The following is an 18471-nucleotide window of genomic DNA, read 5'->3' as shown; positions in this document are numbered from 1 at the left end:
CACCTTGAGCGGCAGAGCTGCCCCGCACCGCGAGCACCCGGTGTCCTTTTGTTATTATTTTGGTTATCTCCGTCGCAACTTTTTTCCCACAAAGCGGCTGCGGAAGAGCAGGAGAGCTGCCCTCCCTGCCGCTCGCCGCGCTGGCCCTGGGGACGGGCGGCAGGCCGCCGTCTTTGCCGCCGTCCTCAGGCACGTGCAAAATTACTGCCCGTGCCCCAAAAGCAGGGCCGCCCGTCTCTGCTGCTGCCCACCGCGGGTGCACACGTGGGGTGGGGGACGCCGGCACACGGAGGGGTGCACAGAGCCGAGGTGCCGATGCCACCCCGTGCGGATCGCCCACGCTTAACATCAAATCCTCGGTTCTGCGCGTATATACGATTTATATACGATTTACACAGAGACGTGCAGATATACAGCATATATTTTCCATTTTGTACAAGGACGTTTCAGAGACCCGCTGGCAGGGGCTCACCGACCCCTGCCCGAGCGTCCGCCCCGCGCTGCCCTCGGCACTTTGCCTTTGAGCAACGCTGCTCTCCGGAAAAGCATCCACGGTTTGATTTGAAAACTTCACGAGACAGAGCGTGTACCAATTACTTAGCGGCTCGCTCCTCCGGTTAATCACCAGTGACCATTTTTAGTAATATTTCCTGCAGGGCCAAGGACTGCAGGGAAACATCCGCTCCTGCCTTGCTCCCCTTCCCACCATCTGCCCCGGCTCCTCCTGGGCGCGGGATGTACGGCAGCAGGCACATAAGGTCAGTGCATTTAGGGAAAAACACGGCCACTGAATTAGAGCAGCCGAGGCGGCGAGGAAATCCTAGCGCTAATCCCTGATCTTTCACTGACACACGGCAAAGCTCGGGCGAGCCGGCTGCCTCCCTCCTCCCCAGTCACAGCTGGAAAACGCGGATAATGCTGCATTACCTTCCCCGCAGGGCTGCTGCGATTAATAGCAGCAAAGAGCTCGGAAATCCTTCAGGGAAGGGAATGGGGATGGTGGGGATTAATACCCGGCTAGATGTCCGTGGTCCCCCAGGACCCACTCGCGCCTTTGCCAACGCCGTGCCCCATTTTCTTTATTCTTTGCTATTTACTTTTTTCTGGGACCTGGGTGTTGTTTAATCTCGTTTGGCAGCTATGGATTGTCTCCAAAATAATCAATGTTTGTGCATTCGTCTGCATCGTTCGGCTGATCCCACAGGGATGAGCCTCGGACAGAGCATCCCCGCTCCGGCGGGGCGGTGAGAAAGCGGGCGGCCGAGGCTCTCACCGGCCGAGGAACCAGCTCTGCACCGTATTTCCAAGGGGGTGAACAAAATCTTTGGCAATACCCGCTGACCGCTGCCGAATCGGGGTGCAGGCACCCGGGCAGCTCCGGCTCAAATGAATTTCGGTGCCACCAGGAAAAAGTCCCGCATCATTCCTGTGCCTTCCCTCCGGCCTGCAGCTTCTTAACGTGCACTGTAAAGATACACACGTGTGCGGGGATGGAGAGGGAACGTGGCCAAAGGAGGCAGAGTCAAATCCAACCCAGAGCTGCGCAGAGGAAGTTTTTCCCAAGTTTAAAACAGTATCAAAAATCACTAGAAAAATACAGACCTGCCCTTTGTCAGAAGGAAAAGACCCAGAGTTCAGTAAACTGCCAAGTTTTTCATTTTTAAATTTCCGCTGGCGTGCTGGAGGCAGCTGCTTTCTGCAGCCTCTCGGCATCCCAGCAAGTAAAACGCTCTGCACCATCCCTGCCGCGGGAGCCAGCCCAGCACCGGAGCCCCGGGTCCACGCTGGCAAATCTTCCCAGGTAGACATCCGCGTGGTCTAAGCTCGGCAGGATCCGTCACGTCATCAGCTACGCAGAGTGCAACCAAGTCATACGAGAAACGGGTATTTTTAAAAAAAAAATATTATACCCGAAGCGTGAATCGTTAGCTGACTCATAGAAATACAAAACTCACTTAAGGGATGAATTAGAGCTATTAGAATACAGAGGTAATTACTCATGCGAACAATGCCCTTCTCAACTCTTTAATGATTACACAAATTAGTGCATAAAATTATGTTAATAGCCCTACAACTGTTGCATATACACGCAGCCCTCCGGTTGGGAGGGGATGAGCGTCAGGCCGAGCCAGAACCCTCTCGCTGCCTGGGACGGGGCTGAGCGAGGGCCAGGCGAGGCTGCAGCCCGTCCCGCGGCTCTGCCGGGCTCCGTGCCCGTCGTCCCGCGGCTCTGCCGGGCTCCGTGCCCGTCGTCCCGCGGCTCTGCCGGAGCGCGACCAAGTGCTGCGAGGAGCAGACAGCGCGGGTGGGTACGTCAGGCTCTGCAGTCTGACTCACTCGCCTTCTCCAGGCGTGCGGGAGAGGGATTTTAGGGAACGTTTGTTACACAGGGAACTTCCCGGAATCCTGATTTTTTTTTCTAAAAATTCAGCTTTCTATTTGAAATAGCTTCAGGATAAACTGCTCTTCACTGTGCAGGTGCAGGGAGGATTATTTTGCACTCGGCATAGTGGACTCTTACCAAAGCTGTAGCTATTTTTAGCCAATCTAGAAATTACTATAATTTTGCTGTACAGCTAAAAACTATCTGCTGTTATCAGGAGTAAGAAATCTCGAGCCATGACTAACACGAACAGATCAATGAATGAGTCTGCTGTTCTAAAGCAGAAGTTTCTGTTCAAAAAAAAAACCAAAACAAACAACAAAAAAAAAACCCCAAACTGTGGTTTCGAGGAGAAACCACAAGTTTTCTAACCATTTCTATTTCAGCGCTAATGTTAGGTTTATTAAGTACTCCGCTATCAGTATGATGTGCAATTAAGGACGGATTCCCTCCCTCCCCGCTGCACCTCCCAAACTGTTTGCACAATGAAGGCAGTATCACGCTCTGCTGCCGACGGGCAGCTGCGCCGGCGAGGGCAGGACGGAGGGGCCACGCAGCCCCGGGGCAGACAATTGCCCTCAGTTGTACCAACAAAGCGGCACTATCGGAAGCTCAGGACCATCTGAAAAGGCAGAGTCCCCGTGCACGAATGGCGGAGAGCTGCTCCAGCGCTGGCGGGTTAAAAGCACGGTGGCACCGGGGAGGTAACGCCGCGGCAGCCAAGGGCGGCTACCCACCCGCTTCTGCGCATGCGATGGACAACAAAATTCATTAGGAGAGGGGGTTAAGTTTGGCTGGCCCCTCCGCTTTAACAACGGTGTTTCCATCTTCCAGTTACTACCCCTTTCCCTCTTCTTCGGAGCCAACGGACTCTTGAAAACGTTGAGTTTTGGGAAGAACACGTTCTTAAAAAAAAAAAGACGCTTGGTGCCTTGGTTTTGGTCTGTTAAAATCCTAGAAAATACATTCCCGGAACAAGCGCTGGCAGAACAGCCAACGTGGTCTGCCTGCCTGCCTGCCTTCCAGCAGAACCTGTTTCCACTAATGTATGTAAGACATTAAAATAAACTGAAGTTAGTTTTACCCAACGGCCACGGCGGGGTGAGCGGGTGACTCGGACGGTCCGTGCCTGGAAGCCCAACATTCCCCATGAGGGAAGTTAAGCCGGCACTGACTCAGGTTCATTTTCACCCTCAACCCGAGAAGCCGAAGGGGGAAATGGCGGCAACAGGGGTCCCCGGGCCAGGACTGGCAGGAGTGACTGCTCCCAACACCCGGCTAACTCCAACCCATCGCAGTAACAAAGTTAATGAACCCACAGAGACCCACTGCAATTAAAAACTGAGAGTACGTCAGAAGGCACAGATTCCTCCACTTAACTTTTCCTAGTGCTATCAAAACTTGTTTATAGTACGTTTCTGAGATACTAATGTAATTTGTCTCCTTGTAAAGTCCATTATGTCAGTCAGAGAACGTGATACTCGCCCTGAAGACGGTGAGCCACGCTGGCTGCTGCGGATCAGAACCAGAAATTGAAAAACAAGGCACTTGGGGGAAGCCTTGGTTCACCCAGTGAAGTGCGCTTTCCCGCTCCATCAACTGCACGTCTGGCTGTTAACAGTACGATGACAGGAAAGATTTTACAGGAAAAAAGGTCTAGAGGCATGAAACGCACCAGAGCTCAGCACCGCCAAGACTCTTACTACAGGATCTCAAAGCGCTTTACAAACGCCAGCGCTGAAGAGCGTCACGAGGCGCCCGCCGGCTGGTACACACGGGAGAACAAAGGGAACGGGCCGGCCGCAGCACGCGCGATGCTGGGGCAGATGCACAGCAGCAGGAACACGGACCGGCCGGTCGTCTGCTGTGGCGACCCGACCTCTCTCCCCTCGGTGTGCAAAGCCAAAACGAGAGAAAGAACTTCAGGACTGCTCCGTTGCCTTCCATTTTCCAAGTGAAACGAAAACGCAGCTTTTCTACTTAACAGGGAGGGTCAGCAGCCTTCTTGCAGAGGTACGATGCCCACCAGGTCTTCAAGAACTCAAGGTCGGGAGCTTTGCACCAAGGTGACACGCTCCACGAATCCCAACGCGGAGGCACGCTGGGGTTCCCACCGCCGCCTCGGCAGAGTTCAGTGCCCTCCCGCGCTCCCCCATGGGGAGGAACGGCCTCTCCGCGGGGTGATGTTTACTACGCTGAAAACCACTTTTGAGATAATCTCTGAAGCAAACAACCGTCAAGTATTTCCCACTCGCATAGTTCAGCTGCACACAACAGACCCGAGAGCTGAAGCATCATCGACCCTGCCTGTGCACATCCCTCACCTGCCAGCTCCAGGACCACGCTCGACATTTTTAAAGCCTTCCTGCGCCTCTAACGTTACAGCTCGTACAGGTACTTCCGTACCTTGAAATCACCTGAACCACCCCTTAAATTAGTGCTCCAGCATGTTAATTAGCTCCACATGAACTTGCGTAGAACCACTGGCTCTGCGTGGACTCTGTGGATCAGAACCCCGACTCTCGTATTTCAAAGAGGGGACTGTGACCCCTTCGTCTGCTGGGCTCCCAGCCTCCTTCGCTCTTCCTCCCCCACAAAGTTCACTTTCTTTCCAAACCCTACGCAGCCAGAGATCAAACCTCTCCAAATACCACTTCAGTTCAGTCAAACCAAACTCTTCAGGTTTCCTTTTGTGAAAGAAAACGTCTCGCTTCCCTGAGCACACTCATAACCTTTGCTTTAAAACTGCTCCCGTTCTACCTTTCTCGAACGCAGGCGGCAGAACTGATCAATGCGCAGAAGCGTTTGGGGTTTTTTGGGCCAAACCTCCCCTTGCTTCAACAGCACATACCAACGCGCCGTCAAGCACGCGCTGCCTGCTCCGCTCCCTCGTTTCCCACACCCCAACAAACGAACTTCTCCCTTCGCACCCCACCGTCGCGCTCCCGCAACTCACCCCGCTCATCCTTACAGCTCTTCTCTTCTTCCCACCTGGCATCGTCCCACGGCCACTCAAGCATCTAACTCTGTTCTGTGCATGACATAGCTTTCACCTCCCCCCCCAAATACGGTGCTTTGCTATCAGGATTTCATCATTTTTGGAAAAAAAGTACATCTCTCATACACACCTTTAGCAATATGGTATTCTGCAGGGGAACAACATTCTGTAACAAACCACCATCTCCGTCACCACACACAGCATCCTTCATGGTTTTACGCAGGCCAGCGTGCCACACTTAAAACCCAAATCTGCTAATCCTGCCCCAAACGCAAATCCCACCTTACAATAAAGCAATCTTCCTGCCCTGTTCCATACGGGATGCTGCAGTTCCCTGCCATACAGAAGCAGCCTACAGTCATCCATTTCTGAAAAGCAAAGTGTACATTATTTACGCAAGTACCTCGCTGTGGTGGGCTCTCCCTGGCTGGACACCAGGTGCCCACCGAAGCCGCTCTGCCACTCCCCTCCTCAGCTGGGCAGCGGAGAGAAAATATAACGAAAGGGTCGCGGGTCGAGATAAGGACAGGGAGAGATTACTCAGCAATTACCATCACGGGCAAAACAGACTTGACTTGGGTAAATTAGTTTCATTTATTACCAATCAAATCAGAGTAGGATAATGAGAAATAAAACCAAATCTTAAAATGCCTTCCTCCCACCCCTCCCTTCTTCCCACGCTTGACTCCCAAATTCTCTACCTCCTCCCCCCAGCAGCACAGAATGGGGGTTGGGATCAGTTCATCACACCTTGTCTCCGCCGCTCCTTCCTCCTCAGGGGGAGGACGCCTCACTCCTCCCGTGCTCCAGCGTGGGGTCCCTCCCACGGGAGACAGTCCTTCCCACAGGCTGCAGTCCTTCAGGCACCGACTGCTCCAGTGTGGGTCCCCCATGGAGGCAGGGGGGACAGCAAACCTGCTCCAGCGTGGGCTCCTCTCTCCAGGGGTCCGCAGGTCCTGCCAGGAGCCTGCTCCAGCGCGGGCTTCCCATGGGGTCACAGCCTCCTTCGGGCACCCACCTGCTCCGATGTGGGGTCCTCCCCGGGCTGCCGGTGGAGATCTGCTCCACCGTGGACCTCCATGGGCTGCAGGGGGACAGCCTGCCTCACCATGGTCTTCACCACGGGCTGCAGGGGAATCTCTGCTCTGGCACCTGGAGCATCTCCTCCACCTCCTTCTTCACTGACCTGGGGGTCTGCAGGGCTTTTTCTCTTACGTATTCTCACTCCTCTCTCCGGCTGCCATTTCTGTCTGTCCCAGCAAGTTTTTTTTCCTTCTTAAATATGTTATCACAGAGGTGCTACCACTATCGCTGATTGGCTCGGCCTTGGCCGGCAGCAGGTCTGTCTCGGAGCCGGCTGGCATTGGCTCTGTCGGACACGGGGGAAGCTTCTAGCAGCTTCTCACAGCAGCCACCCCTGTACCCCCCCACTATCAGAACCTTGCCACGCAAACCCAACACACCTACTTAAACATTAACCTGATCACCACCTGCTCTGCACTCCCGAGGACAGTCCTACGAGCCAGCAATTACGCTGTGCAGGAAGAAACACCCTTCTCCTCCGTGCTGACGCTTTGCTCTTTAATTCATTGTAAATTAAACACATTCAAAGATAACCACTGATTTTTCATCAGACAACCAAAGGAATATTCACGTACTTCCGATTAAGCTACGAGAATATTCAACCCCAGGAAGGTGCCGCGTTTCCAGCCAGGCCGCAAGCCGCGCTCGCCGCAGGGTTGCGATTACCCCGCGCCTACGCCAGCAGCAACGGCTCAGCCACCGCACTCGGTGCAATTACCTGCCGCTAATAACTGGGCTCCTCCGTAACCCGCATGGTTACTCGCCTCCAGCCCACCAGCGCTCAACGACTGCAGGCACCAGGAGGGTTTACACACACCCGTTCTACCCGAGGATTGCGGGGGGGAGCGCCGAGCCCGATTAATCTCACGTTTTCCCTTTGTGATCTCTTCAGAAGAGTTATTGTTACCAACATTAATATTAAAGCATCCTCTTTTAAGCAATGAGAATTCTTTCTTTTCCCCTTTTCACCTACTCGTATAATAAATTCCACCCATTTCCTAGGGAACTGATCCTTTATTCAGGAGAAGCTCAAACATCAACGCTTCCTGTGAAACACTACATCTCTGTTGAACACAAAAGCCTTTTGTCTGAAAACTTGCGATTTAACAATGCTACAGTGGCAAGCGAAGACTAAGACTCTTGGCAACAAATGATGACAACCATGCATGTTTTTTTTTAAAAATTTTATTTGTCAAAGAAAAAAGGCAATAGCCAATTGAAAACCTACTCAATCTTTAACTCCAATTTTTGTCTTTAAATTTAGAGAAATGACTTATTTACTTTTTTTTTTTTAAACAAACCCCCCTTTTTCCCCTTTAACATTTACCATCTACTCGTGCTGAATCCTTCCAAGGAGATTGCTCCAGCGTACCTCTCCAGGTCCTTGCTTTGCTCCTTTTACCAAAAAAATGAAAAACTCCATCGTGCATCTTAAGGGCTCCAATCGTCAAAAATAGGAAAAAAAAATCTTTGGAATAGCCAATTGAGTTGAATAAAAAAAATCCACACGAATGCGGTTTGGTTGGGGCAGGAATCCACTCCTATGTTCCTGGTAATTTGATCCCGCTCCATGAATCCTTGTAATTCAGCCTCCCTATCCTATCCACATTATGATTTGAATCCAATGATCCAGCTCCAAGGATTGGGATCCAGTGAGCCCTCTCCAATCCAAACCTTTATAACCAGCAAAACCAAAAAAGAGGAGGCAAAAAGTTAGATACTGTAATGAAAAAATAGGATTCTGGGGAATGATCAGTTATGTTTGCCATCAATTAATACAGATGTACATTAATAACTATCAATTCCCCAAAACAAACTTTTGAATGGTGATGCTCAGATAATTTTTAGAAATATTAATTACTACTTGGAGGAAACATTGTAATATTTACAATATGTCAACTGAAAATGCCAACATACTCATTGCTCGTACGGTGGTGTGCTACCGGTTTTGTGGTTGCAAAAAATGTTCATGAAACTGGAAAAGCTTACTGCTAAAGCTATCCACCTACTGTATGTCTGAACTATAGCTAGCACTCCCAGCTGGAAGGTAACAGAATTAACTAACCAGAGTTTTCAAACATATCGGTGAGTCAATTAGTCTGAGGGGGCAGGGCTGAGACTTAAGAAATTACTCCCAACTAGGTTTTCTATTTTTGCTTTCATTCTGATACTTAAAAAAATGAAATAGCAACGCTGTATCAGTCACACAGAGGACATGCAGATTTTAGCAGTATTGATATTATACTCTGATTTAAAGATACCCTTGATCTACTACAAGTGTACGAATACTACATAACATTAACACTTGTAACCAAATGCTGCATGACAAAGTAAACCAATACTCCCACCCCCGTCCCACTTTATTCCTTTAAAAAACTAGAATGAAATAGAGAATTACAAAAGCAAGTATTTAGCCACAATTGCCCCCCCACAAAAGTTTTAAAGAAAAGAGCAATTGTAGTCTGCGGTAACTAGAACATGCCTGAAGTGACACGTAGGTGCACATACTCAATTAACCTGTCTCTCAGTATAAGGTCAATACTGCCAAGTTCATCTGTGACAATAGCACTTGGAGTCATACCATTGCCTCCATTATTGATCTGATCCTCCTCAATCCTCCTTTTGACAATCCTAAAATGATTGACATGTGCTCCACAATCCTTTAATCCAAAGCATTCTTAATCCATCTCTTCAGATATGTCTACAGAAAGACACACGAAAAGGCAAGATAAAATATAAGATCCCCCAGAAGAGACAAGTTAGCCACAAACATCCCAACATCCCCAGCTCGTATAAACCATAGCTGAACACTGAGACATTTACACAGCAATACCACAGTTCGAAGAATGTTGGTATTTAACTAGAACTAAATTGAAACAATCCTGACTGACATCAATTAAAATACAATTTACCAAAGACATGAGGGGAATGTTGATGTTAAGGAGCAAATACTCACTAGGGATTTTACACAAGAATGCAATTCAACACTTCAGCCAATTTGAATAAAACAGTTTGAATTTAAAAAAAAAACGAAAGACTGTACTAAGTAAAGGAAAACTGTGTACAACATGGGGTTCTACAAAAAGATCAGAGCTAGTGATCATTTATGTACGAGATCGGGATCTGCTGTGGCGGGGAGAGTAGCGTGGAGATCCTCTGCTTCTTCTTGGGGAATAACTGCGGCTTCTGCTGTTGCTTCGACTACGGCTTCTGCTACGACTACGGCTGCGTGACCGAGATCTTCCATAGCTTGGACTTCTTGGGCCATCAACTTTAACACGGATGTAGGCAGTTTCTCCCTATTGAATAGACAGAACTTTCGATTGAAAAGTCTAGGCTTTAGGGCCATTTTTTTTAGGCATGCTGACAGACTGAAGATAGCGTTTACTACAGCACGGAAATAGACATCAAAGCTTTAAAGTCTATCTCCTGACAAACTGACCACAGACTTACTTAGCTGCTTCATATATAAACAATGAACACCACACGTTCCTTACCTTCAAATCCTACTGTTAAGCCCCTTGTATCCAATTCTGGCCAAAGAAAGTAAGTATGAAACCTACCTCATGAGATCTAAATTTAGTGTTATCCAGTTTTCGCACAGCGTAGGTCATATCTTCCTTCCGTACAAACTCCACGACACCAGTGCCATCTCGGAAAACATCAGCATAACATACATCACCTGCTTCACGCATGTGATCCTTTAAATCCTGCCAACTTCCACTTGGAGGCAGCCCTATATAAAAAGCAAGGCATCGCTTTAAAACCCCGCTGTATTCTTGCCTCCTGTAGTTCACAGCGTCAGCTTGCAGTAAACAAAAGAGGCTATTTAGCAAGCAGACGGGCTGCCTCGAGGAGCTGTTTGCATCCTACGGACAGCAATCCTCCCAGGCTACGCAAGGCGATGGCTTTTTAAGAAACTTGGAGATGCATCACCCCTCGCCGGGATGCTTGCCCACAGGACCCCGGGGGAGCGTTTGGATTAAGAAAAAAAAAAGAAAAACAAAAACAATGACTCACCCGAGACGATCACTCTGTACTCCGAGCGCCGGGACGGGGGGCCGTACCTGCCCCGGGGGGCTCCACCCCCTCCGCCACCTCCGCCGCCTCTACCGGTGCCCCGGCCGCTCCGAGGGAACTCCACGCGGAGGCGATACCCATCGTAATCGTAGCCGTCCCGCCCGTAGACGGCGTCCTCCGCGTCCCTGCGGGACGGGACGGGGCGGTGAGCGCGGCCGTCCGTCCGCCCGCTTCCCCCCCCCCAGCCCCCCCACGCCGCGCCCTGCCCACGCACCGCCTCCCCGCCTTTGTTCCCGCTTCCCGCCGGCCCCACCCCGCTGCCCGCCGCCCCCCCCCTCCCTCTCTCCCTCCCTCCCTCCCTCCCTTCCCCGGGCCCGCCACCCGCAACGGTGCGTGGGCCCGTTAGTGCGGCCTGAGGCGGGAGGGAGCCGGTGCTATACTGGGGGGGGGGGAGCAGTGGGAGGCAGCTCCCGGGCGGCTGCCCCCGCCTCAGGCCCGGGGCTTGGGGGGACGGGACACGCACACGGAGAGGATACAGGCCGCGGCGGGGCCCGAGCTCCCCCCCCGCCCACACACACTCCCCTCCCAGGGGAGCGCCCGCGGGTGGTGGGGTCTCACCTGGGGTCCTCAAACTCGACGAAGGCGAAAGGCGGGCCCCCGCGGCGGTTCTTGAGGTCGATGTCGCGGATGGCCCCGTACTTGTAGAAGACGTCCTCGATGTCCTTGGTGCGGATGTCGGGGGGCAGGTTCCCCACGTAGATGCGGCAGTCGTTGTTGCCGGCTGGGCCGCGGATCACGCCCCCTCCGGACATGGCAAGGTCAGCAATGGCTGCGGCGGTGGAGGGCCGGAGCGCGGAGAGCGGGCGGGCGAGCGGGCGCGGGGCCGAGACCGGGCAGACAGAGGAGCGCACACGCCGCCTCCCCCAACAACCGCTTACAAAATGGCGACCGCGGCTCCCCTCGCGGTCCTACTGCGCGCAGCGATTTCACCCCGGGACGCAGCACCGCCCGCGCTGGCGGCCAACGAGGCGGCGCCCGCGTCTCCCGCCGCGCCCTCGCTCCTCCCTCCTGCGCATGCGCGGCCTCGGAGGAAAGTAGTCCCTTCTTTCTCGCCCCTTGGCCGCGACCACCTGAGCAGCCGAACCCGTGACTGGCGGCGCAGCTCCCGGGTGCGAGGGTACGGCGAGCTCGGTTCTCCCTCGGAAAGGCCCCGCCGCCGGCGGAGGGAGGAAAGAACGCGATCCCCCGGCCGCGGTTTTGACGGCGGCGGGCCGTTTGGCGTCACATCCGGTGCGGCGTCCGCGCCAAGAAGACCCGGCCGGGGCAGGGGAGGGTGTATCCCACAATGCATCGCGGTGGCGGCGGGGGGGGGGGGAAGCTTGGCGCCAAGGCGCGGGGCGTGTCCCACAATGCACTGCGGCGGGCGGGCCGTGTGCAGCGGCTGTGGCGGCCGACGGGTGGGGTGGGATGGGATGGCGGCAGTGCCGGTCGCTCTACCGCTGCGGGCAGAAGGGCTGCGGCCCGGCGCTGGGCCGCTGTCACGGCTCTGTCACGTTGTGGTGTGCCCAGGGGGGAGCGGGGAAAAGGGCTCTGCCCGCTCCCCAGGCGGGCGGGAGGGTCGAGGGTAGGATGGAGGCGAGCTGGGACCGGCTCGGCCACGCTGATGTAAAATGGCTGCCCTGAGGGCACAGGGAGCTGAATTCAGGCCTAGGTCCACTGCTCGGCCATGCGAGCATCCTGCTTACGTATCCCCTTCAGCAGAGCATTAAAGTTAAGGTTAGGGCTGTTGAGTATTGGTTGTTTTTTTTTCCCCTAACGCTGTGCTGTCCCATTTCTGATTGCTGTGTTGTGGTTCTTGGGGGGGCTCTTGCATCAGACTGATCTCATGGTCTGCTCTGGAAGGACACTCAAATTTACTTCGCAAGGCAGAGCACGATGACTTTGGGCAGAACAAACCTTAAGAATGTACTTGACTTAATTTTCTGTCTTCGTAAGTTAATAAGAGGAACAAAAAAGCATTTGAGGCTGAGGCAAAGTCACATCTCAAGTGGACGTGTTTATGAAAACATCGTCTCCTGAGGGCTATGTGCTCCTGCAGAAGCGCATGCTTTATGGTGCGTCTTCAGAGGTTTAATGTAGAGTTACATGAGAAATGTGTACAAAAGAGGGCAGAAAAGGATTTCCTGGGGAAGAAGCAAGAAAGTGGCGTACAACCATGTTCAGAAATTATAATTTAAATAAAGTCAGTTTGAAACACCAGTGTAGTCGTCTAGTTTGTCACAAAACCCTAGAAGATGTGTTAAGGCAGTAAATGTAACTTCAGATGAACAAAGCGCTTTAGTGTGCCCCAAACCCTTGGAGCACAGCAGCTCTGCCCTGGCGCGTCCTGCCTCATCCTAACCCAACGCGACTCGTGCCTCGCTGCTTGGAGTTCAGGTCGCAAATTGCTTTTGAAGTGGGATTTTTTTCGTATGATCCACAAGATAGAACAGATGTGGGAGGGATACTTCTAAAAATGTTGGAAATAGTTGTACTTTTGCAATCTGAATCTCTCTCATTTATCCCTTGTTATCTTTTGTATCAGCACAAGCGAGTCCAAGTGGTGCCAGAAAGGTTAAGTCACTGTAACCACCATGATGGGGTTAAAGTATCTAAGTGTGTAGAAAACCCTTTAGGCTCCTGAGTTAATTAAGGGATTTTGAAAAATGTGTCATGCCTCTAGTAGAGTCTGTCATGCATACTTCATTTTTCATGTGTTAATTAAAAATGCATATTCCTCTAGAAAAACAGCAATCCCGGTGACTTACAGTTAGAAAAATATTTTCAGTATAACATCATAACATGTCTGACTGTTACAAATGCCTTTCATTTTTCTCTCATGTAGGTTAAAGTACAGTACCGTGCTCTGCTCCAGTGATTTTTAACATTGGTAATATCTATGTTAGATTGCTAGTGGTTTAAGTAAAGACTGCTATTAATCACTGAAAGATGTTATGAGAAAGCCAATCTTCAGAAGTGGTGGTTTGCAAAGTATAAACTACTGAGTATCTAGGGATTTTCTACATCTTTAAGAGAGTATGATGGTTTCACAAGTCTGTCTGTAGCGGAACACAAACTGGCGAGACGGCGACTGCAGTGCGTGCCCCTGTGGTTCCAGCGTTGATCTACATGACTTCAGTGCATGCTTTGGGGTAAATACGTTTTTGGAACCAGCACAATTTAACAAGCTAATTCAGTTATTTGCCAGCGCAGTAGAAATACTTGTTGCATATTGAAAAAAGGAAAAGAACAACTCCCCCCCCCCCCCCCCCCAAAAAACCCCAAATCTCAAAGACCCTGCATATGCTCTCCCCAGGTGTAGGGAAGGCTCCATCCTTTGCCAAGAAATGAGTCTTTATTTTCAAAAACTTATTAAACTGCTGAAAGTTATTCTTAAAGGCATCATAAAATAATGGTAAGTCTGCCTGGTTTGCGAAAACCCTATTGCATAATTTCTTTTGTGTGTTAATAATCCTCATAACTGCTTTAAATGATTGCCTTAATTACCTTAATGAAGTGTCTCTTTATAGAAATACTGAATGTTTTCTTCCTCATTACCTTTTTTTGCTCTGTGTTATCAGCAGAGTGCTTAAAACAGTTGGATAAGCTGCAGAACATTTATTTGCTTTGTCAGAGTCGCTTTTGGCTTTCTGGCAAAATGTATATGTGGAGAATCATTAAACATTAATTATGTAGAAAATAAATTATTGGGAAGGAAATGGCAAATAATCTTGCTAAAAAAAGAAGCCGACTACTGTAAAATGACAAGCTTTCGTTCTCAAAATGAGAGTAATGAAAAACAGGGCTTTCCAACTGGGAATACTGATGAATAACGCCAATGTTAACCGTGTAACCCAGTATGGGAAGTGTCTGAGCTTGCTGAACTTATCCAGGTGGAGATACGCTGCAGAGCGCTTTGTCACAGCCCCTCCTCAGTCTGCTTTAGGCCTCCTCGGGTAGAGAAAGAAAAAGAGCAACTTTGGTTTGGCCTTTTCCGGCATTTTCACAGCCTTCCTTCCTCTCCCCTTCATTCCCAGACCTCTTCCCATGGTGTTAAAATCCACTCTCGCTTTTTGCAGAGAACCATCCCGATGCCGCAGGTGGGTCTTCTTATGCAAGGTTACTAAAATGCTTTATAATGGGGTCACTGCTCATTTTTATTTATGACGAAGCAGAGGCATTGGAAGCAAGAGGTTTTCCCCAGAGGAGCTGGCAGGGTTAGGGGCAGAGCAGGGACCGCAGCCCGTGTCTGAGCTGGGTGGGTTGGGTTGCAGTTCTGCGTGCTGGCTTTCATCACCTCGACCACTCGCCTGGCTCTGTTAGCAAGAACCTGTTTTTCCTCATCTTTAGTACGGTACGATCCAGCTGGGATTAGTCTTGACTAATCTTACTGTGTTGCAAAATAACAGTTCATCAAAGCTCAGATTGTCTGGAAGAAAAGGGTCATTTTTAAAACAGTGTCTTAAGTTGTAACGTTTTTTTGGAGAGCTAAGCTTTGAATTGTCCAAACTCGCAGTTTCCCTCCCATAACAGTCGTTCTGCATATGCTGCTTGAGTGGTTTCTTTTGGCATTTCAACAGTAAGACGAAACTTTACAGATAGCGTCTTTGGAGCTTGAAATATAAAGCTGACATTTTGGGGGCCTTCGATTTTAAATAGTGCCTCAATGTTATCAAAGTTATTAATCTGCATGTAGAAAAAAGATGCAAAAGACAGTCTGATCTTTTTCAGAGAAACTCCAAGTACATTGATAAGACAAGGAAAGTGTGTGTAAATTTGAAAATATTTCCCATAAAAGTGGATGGTGGCAGAGCTTGTTTTATTTATGTAGATTTCTATGTAAGCAAAAAGACTTCACATGCACATGCTGTAGCATGCCTTGATGCAAACAAAAAACACAACACACTTTGACAGTGTGAGTTTTTCCTGAAAGGACACACGCAGGTAGAGTTTTAAAGCAGAAAAGCCACCCAGAAGAGTGGGCTGCATCAACTGGCATTTTCCATAGGTAACACCACCTGAACTCAAATCACGCCTGGAAGGCATTGTGAAATGCTCATTTTTAGAAATTCTGAGATGTTGCTCTTTTTTCTTCGTTAGAACAGCTACACCATTACAGCTGTTAAGCACAATGTGCTCAGCAGAGCCGTGATCGTACGGTGCCCCTGGAGCAGACTGCTGAGGTCTTCACGGGACCCTCCGGCGCAGCCTGGACCTGTTCCTGCAGCCGCAGCAGCGCAGGACCACGAGCCACCTCATCACCCTGGGCTGGTCTCCAGCAACCTGCCGGGCTGGCTGAAGGGCCACAAGGAAGCAGAATCTAGTTAAATAGTATGTGGTTATTTGTCTTGCTGGTAGCAATTAAATGTTAATTTAAAAAAAAAATTAAAAAAATCAGGGGTTTTGATGTGATTTCTGCTGTCTTGTTTTTATGTTACTCTGATTTTCAGTGCATGGTTTCAACTTTAATTCCCACGTGCCAGCGCACCATGTCTGGGGGCAGGGAGGGGGAGATGCAGCTGTTAGCACAGACTGAAAAGTTTAAATAAGCCCCCCAAACCTGTTTTAATTGATTTCTTTCCTTGGGAAAACATTTATGTTCATACAAGTCTCTGCAGGCTCCTTCTGCCCACTCCCCATTGCTCCCTGCCTCCTGCTGTCACTGAATATTGCAGCAGCCGCTTTCATTGCTCTTCCTTCTCCCTGCCTGGCGGCATCCTCCAAAGCCTGACATGGACAGAGGAAAATTAATGCAAACTGTTAATGAAAATAAACCTGCTAAGGTTTATTCCTGCTAAGGAATAAGTAAGCGAAAAGGAATGTATCCGTTTGGGTTGCTCATTTCAGAAAGATCCTCGTGGTTAGGCAGAGACTGGCCGGCGAGGGTTTCCCCTGCAACCGCTCCTTCGCTCCTTTTTGTTTTGCTATTTTTATTTCTCTGTGCATTTCCCGGAGTTGCCTCCTTTCCCCTCAACGTCTTCACACACCCCAGGCGCGCAGCATACGGCCGGCTGAGCTGTCTGTGTCAGGATCTGCCGAGGACGCTCTGCCATAGCACACGCCGGTGGCACAGCACCAGCGCCGGGAGCTCGCCGACCCTGCTCAGCACCTCCTTTCCCACCGCTTGTGCTTCGACTCAGAGCGAGCGATGCCGTCCTGGTACAGGGAACTGAAACAGTCAGTGGTGACAAAACAGGGGAGGTAACGTCAAGTGAGCCAGCCCTTGCAGTGAGAGTTATTTATTAAAGTTATTTATTAAACAGGCATCATTTTGTATGTGTCCATTAGAGGTATCGATAGCTTCTTTTTTGGTCTGTGGCATCTGCCACCTTCCCCACCAGGAAACAGCAGTGCCGTGGCACAGCCGTCAGCTGCCCTGCTACGGGCAGCGAGAGCTCTGCATTTAGACGTTGTGGTGGCCATGCCGCCGAGCCTCAGGAGCGTGGGTAGAGCTGAATCTTTTTGTTCTCCAGAAATAACCCCAATTTGCTAGGCCTCAGTGGTTTTTAAAAGGAGGTTTTCCATTAGCTTTCTATCAGAAAGCTGCTGGCAGTGCTGCTGATGTCCTCCCTCTGAAGAGACGACGGGATGCGGCCCCCATGGCATCAATGTGGATTTGCTGATTTTTTTGATACAAGGAAATAGAATGAGTGAGAAATGCATTTAAATTTGTTTCAAGCAGAATATTTTTAAATACAAATAAAGTTTTAGGAGCTGTTTCATTGACACGCGTAACTTTATGTAAACACTTGAGAAAGGCGAGGGATTGCAATAACCGTTGGAACACAAAAAGTCACGCAGACCAAGGTAAGAGTGACACCGAGCCTGTCTGAAATGAGCTCAATGAAAGGCAAACAAACGAGGAAAAATAAACTAGTTGTTTACAAAAGGCCCGGGGTGGGAGCAGTTGCCAAGTTCCTGAGCTGTTTGCCGAGCCCAGCGCCCCGGCTAAAAGGTACTGCGAAAAGGCCTGTTTCTGTTCCCACTGGAAATCCTGTTTCACAGCATTTTATTATCCAGACCTTCCCCGTTTAGGTAACCTAATACCCCTAGGTTCATACCCCAGTCATTCTTAAAGAAGGTGAAAGGTGCAAAATCAACTGCTTTGAAATGAGCAAGTTAAAATATGTAGTCAGAAATCAGGAGTGGAAACACCCAGGCCATCTCTGCTGGCAGTGGCTGTCCTTCGCTCTGCTGTGCGGTGCAAAGCAAAAAGGAGACAATTTTCATTTCTTATGTGGTATCGGACTTACTGGTACCACGATAGCCCAACTAAAATGTGAACTGCAAAGAAGAAACCTTATTTTTTTCTTTTTCCTAATACGCCTTTCGGGTTCAGTTGCTTGAGGATAGTAAATAAGAATAGCAGATCATTGTAATTTAGAGGCAGCAGCCAAGCATAAACATTGGAAATCATTTTGTTAGTTTCCCAGGAAGCATATGAACATTTTTATACTCTGAAGTACCACACATGAGAAAGAAAGGATCAAAGGAGCAGTGAGCTTCATGGGACACGGAGGTCTGGGAGAGCTGGGCTGGCAAGGGCTGGGAGCCGCAGCACCAGTAAAAGCTCCATGGGAACCAGTTAACTGTAAACCCAACACTTTGGATAATGTTGTGGTGTATCGGAGGACCTTACCGTGTGTTTCATTTGCCTTCCCATAACAGAGGTTTTCATTAGACGTGCACCACTTTGTGTTTAAAGAGACGCGGTGGGTGTTTTGCAATGGGAACTGGATTTGCTGAGTTTATCCTCTGCAGCGCTGCTGTGAACTGAGAAAGCAGCTGCGGGGAGGTGGGACACAACGGGGCGAAGCCTTTGCAGAGCAAACCAGTGAGAGACGTCGCGCTGAGCTCTTTCCTGCGCCAGCCCTCGTTTCTCCTCATACGGCAGGCCGGTTTCAAGCCCCGCAAGCATTAGCGTTGCCTTCGGGGGGGCTTTGCTGGC

General features: G+C 50.2%; 1 protein-coding gene and 1 long non-coding RNA gene across 6 annotated transcripts; one reads left to right on the top strand and one right to left on the bottom strand.

The window, feature by feature from the left end:
• Positions 1–7458: 7458 nt before the first annotated feature.
• On the bottom strand, positions 7459–11755 carry SRSF1 (serine and arginine rich splicing factor 1). 3 transcript variants are annotated; one of them, XR_003925375.2, is made up of 6 exons: positions 11103–11755; positions 10485–10669; positions 10028–10200; positions 9577–9763; positions 9046–9165; positions 7459–8138 (listed from the first exon to the last, which is right to left on the bottom strand). XR_003925375.2 is itself a non-coding variant. In XM_030028105.2 (5 exons), exons 1-5 carry the CDS (start codon positions 11294–11296, stop codon positions 9143–9145), a joined length of 762 nt encoding a protein of 253 aa, XP_029883965.1. In that variant the 5' UTR covers positions 11297–11755; the 3' UTR covers positions 7459–9142. The 3 variants fall into 3 exon arrangements, 1 of the variants encoding a protein (XP_029883965.1); XM_030028105.2 differs by having other exon boundaries at positions 7459–9165; XR_005933396.1 differs by having other exon boundaries at positions 9046–10200; positions 11103–11754.
• A 178-nt stretch (positions 11756–11933) lies between these two features.
• Positions 11934–15930, top strand: LOC115347112. Of its 3 annotated transcripts, none has more exons than XR_003925377.2 (3): positions 11934–13675; positions 14561–14623; positions 15624–15930. It is a non-coding gene; the product is annotated as an uncharacterized LOC115347112 (long non-coding RNA). The 3 variants fall into 3 exon arrangements; XR_003925378.2 differs by lacking the exon at positions 11934–13675 and adding an exon at positions 13682–13938; XR_005933395.1 differs by lacking the exon at positions 11934–13675 and having other exon boundaries at positions 13946–14623.
• Positions 15931–18471: the final 2541 nt, after the last annotated feature.

The sequence above is a fragment of the Aquila chrysaetos genome, chromosome 10 (genome assembly GCF_900496995.4).
Source record: "Aquila chrysaetos chrysaetos chromosome 10, bAquChr1.4, whole genome shotgun sequence".
In the NCBI taxonomy this organism is placed as follows: Eukaryota; Metazoa; Chordata; class Aves; order Accipitriformes; family Accipitridae; genus Aquila; species Aquila chrysaetos.
Note: the sequence above shows the minus strand (reverse complement) of the source record. Positions and strands in the feature narration are given on the sequence as shown.